General features: G+C 55.4%; 1 protein-coding gene across 1 annotated transcript in view; it reads right to left on the bottom strand.

Moving 5' to 3' along the window:
- Positions 1–318: 318 nt before the first annotated feature.
- Positions 319–9,348, bottom strand: part of CXXC5 (CXXC finger protein 5) — a 35,863-nt gene continuing 26,833 nt past the window's right edge. Inside the window, exons 2-3 of the mRNA XM_064725151.1 lie at positions 5,943–7,012; positions 319–1,359 (exon numbers count right to left, since the gene is read on the bottom strand). Coding sequence (XP_064581221.1) covers positions 1,315–1,359; positions 5,943–6,728 — 831 coding nt within the window. The 5' untranslated portion in view covers positions 6,729–7,012 and the 3' untranslated portion in view covers positions 319–1,314. The remainder of the gene's footprint in view (positions 1,360–5,942; positions 7,013–9,348) is intronic.

Below are 9,348 nucleotides of genomic sequence, written 5' to 3'. Positions count from 1 at the left end.
ATTTCAATGCAATATTGCACTTCAATATTATTTCACCAAAACAAATTATGCTGGCACTGCTGGGTAAAACTCCAGGCAGGTCAAGGAAATATCCCCGGGAGGAGCCAAGGCTGGCTTAGCCCAGGCACTGCCAGGATTAACTGTAGGGATTTAGCAGCCAGGGCGACTCCAGCTCAGCTCATCACACCGTCCCACACACTCTGGCATTGTCACTGGCGAGGTCCCCACAGCCAGCAGGACCACAGCACGTGGGCCACCACCACTGCTGGGGGGCTGGACAGAGGGGTGGGAGAGAAATAACCAAGCTGGAAATCATGACACAAAACATGCATTCATTTTATTCACAAAAACAGCCTGGATCGCTAAAACATTACAAACAGCATTTCAATTTAATGATGGAGAGAGAGCTGGAGAGACTGGGGGGGTGAACAGAAGAGAAATATCACTTTGCGTAACTGCTTCAGCACAGGTCCTGCAATATTTGTTTTATTTTGATTTTAACTTCTGTAAGTTTACAAAAATTACTTCTAGGAGTAAACCATTGCAATTAGGAGGATTTTCTGTACGCAGCATTTCTTGTTCTATATTAATAAACTAACAACGACTTTTTTTTTGCCTTTTTTTTACTCTTTTTTTTCCTTTTTTTGAATTCCGCCAGTTGTGTAGCAATTGTTTTCTTCCACCATTTATATAGACCCTCTTGTGGGTTAAACTTCCAGAGGTGAATGGCGAGGAGAAGGGATACTACATCGCTTTAAACATATTCTCATTTATAAACATGAAGTTGAGGCATTCTAGAAACTATCCACTCTATTGTATGATGGGAAAGAATCAAATAAAAAGTATAAATGAGGGTGCAATTAAACAACTGTGCTAAATTACAGTAGTGCTTATTAGTAACTAGATTTTAAAAGGTTACTGTAAATTTACATTCCCTACACAAGTACTGCATCTTTCACACATAAACAACATCAACACCAAAACACAGAAAGAAACTGATTGTCCATACTCTGTCTATTAAGTCTTGGTACTTTACAGATCCATTGTTTTTTTCTTTTAATTATTTTTTTGTTTTTTATTTGAAAAGCAGTTAAATGTCTGACTAGGACTCGAAGATGTTAAAACGAACGCAAAAAAAAAAAGGAAAAAAAAGAAAAAAATTATAAAAACAGGAATGAGATTTGCGAGAAAATATTTTTGGTTCTAAAGAGACACAGGTGCATCCATTCATTTCAGCCAAAAATCCCTTGCCTGAGACAACACAAGCAAGCAGTGACATTGCACTTGGATGACAGAGCTTTGGGATTCCCGTTCCTACTGGAACCATCTGAACGCGGCTCCTGTAGGAAGCATCACCTTCTGGAAAGGAAGAGAGACAGGGAGGGGGACAGAAGAAGAAGGGACAAGGTATTAGGTCGGGACCAGCACAGGTGTGCAGCACCAGGGCTGAGCAGCCACCCCTCACCCCCACCCCAGCACCCCAGTCCCAGCCTCGGGATGGATCCAGCCCAGGCTCAGCAGCACCCTTTGGTGCTGCTCTACATCCCAGGATTTCCAACCCACAACGCCAGCAGGACCCCTCCCTGGCCGTGGGCCATTGTTCCCACATGCCCGTGTCCCTATGTCCCCATGTCCCCGTGTCCCCATGCTGCAGCTGGCACAGTGGCACAGCCCCTGGCTTCCCCTCTGGCCAGCAGTGAGCACAGTGGCCAGGCTGTGGGCAGTCAGCATGGCCTGGTACAGCCCAGCACAGTCCCCTCACTGCCAGCCCCCACAGTCCCTGCCATGGACAGACAGACACTCAGAGGACAGGAGCCCAAGCAACAGATGGGTTTAGGAGTGCATTTGGATAGAAACTGGGGTAGGGAGTAGGAGCTGAATGGGCCTGGGGACACCAGAGCAGGACAGGGAACATGCTCAGCCTCAGGGAGCAACCTTGACCCCAGCAGAGCAACCCCAGGCACCAGCAGGTACCTCAGCACCTCACAGGGAAGAGGGATGAGTCCCACCAGGCTCAACCCCACAAAGTGCCAACAAAGGGCCCAAAAACAGACAAGATCTCTTAGAAGCCACCTCTAGGAAAGATGGTGTGGGGCCAAGCCCCAGTAGCACTGTGGTAGAAGAGCCAGGGACATTTTCCATCTGGATGAGGTGGAAAGCCTGCACTGTGTTCATGAGAACATGGCTGGATATGCAAGGACCACAATGTCTCTCAGTGCCAACAGCCCCAAACAAGGCTAAGCTGTGCCAGCCAGACACACAATCACCACAGGATCACCACACAATCACCTGAGACGACCCTTCAGGTCCCACATCTACAAACAAGCAAGGGACACCGATGGGAAAGAGGCCACAGGCCACCGTGACAGGTGTGGCCCAGCAGACTGGCTGCCATGGGGCAAGCAGGGGTACAACACTGAGCCCATGTGCAGGGCTGCGACACCTCATGTAGCCAGATCTCACTGGGTCCTTCTCTTGGATCGAGACACCAACAAGCCTCAATGAAACACCTAAGCAGCATCGCCCCATCCCTGCAGGAGGGTGTCCCCTTCCACAGGCACAACCCAAACATGGGGCTTGGGCAAGGGCAGAATGGGCAGGAGCTGGTGGTGCCCACCAGGCTGCTGACAGATCCCACCTCTCCTGCTCCCAGCCCATGTTGGGGAGCACATTGAGCTGGGGCAGTCACAGGCATCATCCCGTCCCCAAGGTGTCTATGACACATAATCAGACACCTGGGAAGGCACAAGTGTCTGTGCCCAGCCATGCACAGGGCTGTGGCACTCCACCCTGACCACGCTGGATCCCACCCTAGGCACCGAGTGCAGAACAGGCAGAGCAGGGTGGACTCTCCAGCAAGGGCCACAGACTCAGATCCATCACCCCAGAGGAGAGGAAAGGGGAGAGAGAGAGGGGGTTCCTCATGGGTCTGGGAGGAGATGTCTGATAAATACCTCTGCTCCTTTATTATTAAAGGAAAATGGACAAGCAGCTCTAATTGGATGCCCAGGAGAGATCCCCCTCATCCCCACAATCACAGACACACAGAATGGTTTAGAGGAGAGTTAAATATCATCTCATTCCATCCCCTGTCACAGGCAGGGACACCTTCCACCAGATCAGGTTGCTCCAGGCTCCATCCAGCCTGGCCTTGAACACTTCCAGGGATGGGGCAGCCACAGCTGCTCTGGGCACCCTGTGTCAGGGCCTCAAACCCTCATCATAAACATTTCTACCTTATGTCCAACCTTAATCTATCCCCTTTCTGTTTAAAACCTTCATCCCTTGTCCTCCACGGCCAGAGTCTGTCTGTGAGGCTGACATGAGGGTGACAGTGACCCTCACTGGCTCTATCAGGAGCACCAGAGTTCTTCAGCACGGTTTCTCTGGGTGGAGAACAGCTCTGATGAGTCAAACCCCAACTATTTGTGGCCTTCATGTGACCTGCAGCTCTGCAGACAAGGCCAGGGTGACCTGTGCAGGGCTGGCCAGCAGCCCCCACAGCATCAGCCAGGGCTGCTGGGGCTGGCAGAGCCCAGAGGAGCCTGGTCAGGGCAGGGACGTGCTGCTGCCTGCTCCCAGCACCCGGCCTGGCCGGTCCCAGAGCCCCAGGCAGCCCCAGCACAGCGGGACACCAGCAGTGACCGGTTCTTCAGGCTCTGTAGATGTGCAGATAAAGCTTAACAGCCACTGAGGGATTTAGCCTGTTTTTTTACGCCACCATAAAGGTTTAATTCTATTTTTTTTACTGCTTGATTTTAGATCAATGTTTAATCATAGCTGCAGCTCCTGTGTGGGCTCTCCAAGGACACTCCTCTGGATGCACAGGGGTGGCAGGACGGAGTCACTGTCCTTCCTCTGGGGGCAATGGCACTGCCCCCCCAGACAGGGACAATGCCTCACAAAGCCTTGTGAATGATTCAGCCCCATATGAAAAGCCACTGAATGGCCTCTCCTGTCCCAGTGGCCAGTACAGGGGTGTGGTGGCACCCCACCAGCACCAGCAGTCCATGGAACTCTGCATCCTGGCCCTCTCCAGCACAGCACAGGTGCTGGTGGCTGCCCTACAGCTGGCCCAGTGTATGAGCAAGGCTGGTTGGCAGGTGAGATTCAAGAACTCAGCTTTGACCCAGGTGACCTGGGACATCACCAGGTCATGGTGTCCCTGTCCCTGCCTTGTACACCCCTACCGAGGTCAACACACATTGTGAATGGATGTTCTGAGGGAGGGGATGGTCTGTCATGAAAAGGGGATGGTGACACTCTGGAGTGATCCACACCTGCCCAGGTGTCCATCCCACCTGCATGGTGGCATTGCTCTAGACCCTCAACACACCTGGTCATGCCCAGGGGGATGGGGCTCATCTCCGGTGGGGCCCAGCTCTAGCAGATGCAGAACCCTATTTCAGTGGCCTCAATTTCCCAGCCAGTCATGAGATGGACAAATCCATCCCAGGGGTGACTGTTCCATAGGTTCCTGGTGCTGTTTATCACCCCCAGACCCAGCGCTGGGAGAAGAGAGCGACTGCTCTGGCTGCTGCGAGCTCCGAGTCTATTGACCCGCTTTAGGACTCTTTGGAAGAAATGAACTTTTTTTTCTCTTTCTCCCTTTTTCCAGATCACTGACTCAGCAAATTAGAACAAGAATATAATTTAGCAATACAGCGGTTTTTGAAAGACACAGTCCCCCTCTCCTCATCCCCACCGCCCAAATAGATTTTTTTTCCCCTTCAGTATTCATTCAGAGCTGATGCTAATTGAAAAACGTAGAACGTGGCTAAGGGAGCGGCGGGCTTTGGTTGCATCTGGACCATCAGAGGATGGGCAAAGCCCTTGTGCCAGGAGGCATGATCCAGCTGATGTCCAGGTGACTTTTTAGCCTATCTGCCTCTACAGAAGGAGGAAGCACACCAGCATGGCTGAGAGTGGGGCCAGCTCACAGAAAAATCAAACCTGCCTTCAGCACAGCACCTGGGTGTGCAGGAAGAGGGAGGCTCTGCCAGAGCAGGGTGTGCATGGGGCACCCCTGCCCTGCTGGCACCCAGCTCGCAGACACACCATGCCACCAGCAACTGCCCACAGCCCCAAATGAGTTTCAGACCCACACAACCCAAGCCAACAGACTTTCCCTGCAGTCCCCACATGAATGTCACACCTCCCCAGTGGATTTGGCAAGGTGGCACCCCAATCAAATGGCTCTCCTCCAAAGCCAAGGACATCCACAAGCAGGCATGGTGGGCAGTGACAGCCCGAGCAGCTGGCCCGCACCAGGGCACCTGGACATCCCCAGTGGGAGCAGGGATGTGCCTGGCTCTGCTGGGTGCTGAAACAGGAGCACTGCCAGTGGGGACTGCAGCACTGCTGCCACAGGAAATCCAGCTGCTGCCTCAGGGACTCATCCTGGCCCAGGGAGACCCAGCACAGCCACTGCACTGGGGATGCTGCCCAGTGCACACTGCAGCAGTTTGCTCCCAAAAGCAGGGATTGTTGTGCTCCTGCTCGGAGCAGAGTGAGCTGAGGGGCTGGGCTTTGGCTGAACTGTGGCCACAGGTTTGATCATCACCAATTACCCCAAGGTCTGCCCCAAAAAGTCATCCCCCTGCTCTGGGGTTGGATGTTGCTCCCCAGCTCAGGAAGCTGAGGACAGGGGATGCTGTCACCAACACCCCACTGCTGCCTGTGCTTGCAGAGGAGAGAGCAAAGTCCAGCGTGCCCAAGGAGAGACCCCAGCCCTCCTCCCCACATCAATCAACCCCAGTACATAGCAGGGAGTGGGAACTGGGGGCACTGGGCAGAGCACACATCTCAGGGTGAGAGCTGTTAATGGAAAAGGGAAAAATAAAAAAAATAAGAAGTACCAGGTGTTTTATTATCTAGGGCAAGATCCAAACCCAGGAGCGCAGCCCGAGGAGGGGTTAGGGTGCCTGAGAGGGGCCGGTTACCTCCAGTGCTGCAGAAGGCTTCTTTTTGAGTTCTTCACATTTTCGGAATTTGCAAATCTGGTGGCCAGTTTTGCGATTCCTACAACTGCTGCACTGCTCGCAGTTTATCCGTCTTCGGCAGGGCGGGCACATGCCGCATCTTTTCCGTTTCTTTTTCCCCGAATTGATGGCAGATGCCAACTCATTCTGCATGGGATACTCTGCCAAGCCAGCCATATGGAGCGCGCTCTCTGCCAGAAACACGCCGGCAGGGGTCATAATGAAAAGGCCTGGGTTGATGGGAAAAGCCCCCAGGTAAGGAAAATCAGAGGGGCCGTTCATTGTCTCTGCAGCTGAGACTGCCTCCATGTCAGAGATACCAGTCCCGTGCTCGCTTGTTAGAGGAAGATGCTCCTGTACCACTCTTTTGAGCATTTCTGTCGACTGAGCAAACTGTTGGAGGGCGGTCTGTCCTTCTGAGGAGAGCTCCGACATCCGGTCTAATTTGCTCAGCATACTAGAGATGTTTTTGTGCTTTGAGGTAGAATGACTTTTATCCACAGTCGCATCGTTGCCATTAGCTAAGGGGTTGCCTTTCTCTGAATGTTCGCTTACCGAGCTGCTGCTACCAAAGGTGGAATAGTGGGAGAGTGGACGGGACTTCTTAAGACTTTTGTTCAAAGGTTCACTTATTATTCCACTTTTGTTCCTCCTCTCGGAGTTGACAGGGGGTTGAGAGTCATCTTGGTTATTTTTTTCCGTCTCTGGCTTGTTCCCAGTGTCTTGATGGGAGCCCGAATTTGACATGGTGCCCGGAGCACAACAACCAAACCAACCCCAAAATTAAAAAAAAAAAAAAAAAAGCCGAAAAACCAAAAAAAAAAACCCCAACAAAAAACCCAAAAACCCACCCTAATGCCAAAGTGAAAGACCCCCAAAGCCCTTCTGGTAGCACTGGCCCGCCAGCCACCAGGGACGCTCAGACGGGGCCGCGCATCAACGGGGCGTCTCCTCCCGCGCGGGCTGCGGAGGACTCAGGGTGCTCTCAGTGCACAGACATACTCTGCGGCTCTGGGACACACCACGCGGCTCTGCAAGGAGAAAAGAAAAGAGAGTTAGCGCTGGCAAGAGCCAAGAGGCTTTTCAAAGCAGCTCTTCCTCCCCCTGCCATGAAAATCTCAGCGCCGCGAACAAAGGAACACCAGGGAACGGACCTCGGTGGAGATCCGTTCCGCTGCTCTCCAAAAGGGTCGCCATCCAGACACAAGTGGGGGGTCACAGGGGAAGTCCTGGCCTGGTAGCAATGGCACTTTGATACTTAAAGGCTCTCTGTGCCCGGCTCTCCTCCCCCAGGGACAGCAGCCCCAGGGAAGTCACGGGGCTCATCTCCCGCTCCGCTCCAGCAGCGTGCAGCCCCACACCGGATGGCACCGCAGGCGCCAGCGCGATGCTCCCAGGCCAGGAGCTGGAGCTCATGCAAGGGGTGCCTGGTTCCCACCCTGCAGCCACCCTTGTCCCCCAGGCCGAGTGCCATGGAGGCAACAGCCCAGCTCCCACAGTCCCAGGGACGCTGCTCACCCAGCTCAGGCTAGGCTTCACCCCTTCTCCTCCTCCTCCTCTTTCTCCTCCTGGACCATTGTCCCTGAGCCAGCACAGGGCAGGGGAAGGAAGCCACATGGAGAGCAGCAGTGTCCACCTTCAGGTGCCTCAGGGATCCACAGCATCCTCCTCCAAACCCCAACAGCTGCAGTGTTCACCCCAAATCCCACAGGCAGCTGCACCATCCAATTCTGAGTCACTTCCAGCATCCACTTCCAAATCCCATGGTCAGCCATGGTGTTCACCTCCACATTCCCATAAGAGCTGCAATGTCCACTTCCAAATCCCATGGATAGCCACGGTATCCACCTCCTAACCCCACCAAGGGCTGCAGTATCCATCTCCAAACCAAACAGGGAGCTGCAGCATCCACTTCCAAGCCTTATCAGGAGCTGCAGTGCCCACCTCCAACCCCATAGGGTGCCACAGCATCCACCTCCATGCCCCAGTGCTGACCTCCTGCCATGCCCCAGCATGCCCAGCACACATGCCCAGCTGCTCCAGCAGCGCCATGGGCTCAGCAGTGACAGCAAGAGCCTTCCTGGAGCGGATGCTATGCTGCTGTCCCTGGGGCAACTCCGGGGCAGCTGGGTCCAGTGTGGCTGCAAACACTTGTTGTTGTGAAATTCCTCCTCCTCCTCCCTCCGAGCACGCACGCACACAGGCACCGCCAAGTAATCAGGCTTTAGAGGAGAAAAGCTGCAGGGCTTAATGGAGCAGGAACCCACGTCCCCACCCCGGCGGCAGCTGGGGGAGGGTGGCACTGGGAGGAGGCCCCTTGTCCACCCCACCCCTCCATCCTGGCTGTCCCAGCACCTTCCTCTCCAGGGCCCAGACGGGGATGTGGCCACGTGTGGAGAGCTCTGCTGAGACCCTCACTCCTGTTTAGGGGTGATGCAGCAGAGTAAGGAGCATCCTGCACCCCCACTCCCCACTCCTGCTCATCCATCACCCTTCGGATCCCCTTCTCCAGTGCAACCCCAGGAACCCCACATAGCCCAGGAGGACCCTTTCCCACGGATAGAGCTCGGGCATCACCCTTAAAGCGCTGATGGGGGCAAGGTCCTTGTGCCAACAACCGTGGTACCGGCTGCGGAAGCAGCCCCGGTGTCTCACTCCGGTGCCAGAGCCGGCTCGCCCACGGAGAAACCCCCCCGCCCTGGCGCTGAAAACCGCTTGCTTCAGCTGCTGCGGGATTTAAGATGCAGCGCGGATCGATGCAGGGCTTGGGCTCCAGCCGGGAGCCAGGCCACGTGGGGAGGGAGGGCTGCGGCGGCAGGACGGGCTGCCCTTCCCCAGCATCCCGCTCCGCGCCAGGCAGGGGATGCTGGGCAGCCGGGAGGTGGGGTGCACCCCAAAGAGATGACGGGGTACACCCCAAAGGGATGACGGGGTGCTGGGCAGATGGGCGAGCTGCTGCCATGCAGCTAAACCACCCATCCCCTCTGCCAGGGAGGTGGGGGACCTGTCCCTGGGGACCTTGGGACGGGTCACACCTCAGTGCCGACAGCAACGGGCGCTGGGGCCGGAGCGGGGAGCGCGGCAGGAAAAGCACCGGACGGGAGGATGTGAGATAAAGCGCCCGGTGCTGTTATCTCACGCCTGCCCGCGGCCGCCTTTCCTGCGGCCCTGCGCCTCTTCCGCCCGCCCCGCGCCGTGCACGGAGCCACGGGCCCGGCCAGACCGGCCCGGCACCGCCACCCTGCCCCGCACTGCCACCCTGCTCGGCACTGCCACCCTGCCCAGCATTGCCACCCTGCCCGGCACCGCCACCCTGCCCAGCATTGCCACCCTGCCCGGCACTGCCACCTTGCCCGCCTGCCCCGGG

Source organism: Zonotrichia leucophrys, chromosome 13, assembly GCF_028769735.1.
Source record: "Zonotrichia leucophrys gambelii isolate GWCS_2022_RI chromosome 13, RI_Zleu_2.0, whole genome shotgun sequence".
Classification (NCBI taxonomy): Eukaryota; Metazoa; Chordata; class Aves; order Passeriformes; family Passerellidae; genus Zonotrichia; species Zonotrichia leucophrys.
The sequence above is the reverse complement of the archived record's forward strand: the minus strand, read 5'-3'. Positions and strand labels throughout refer to the sequence as shown.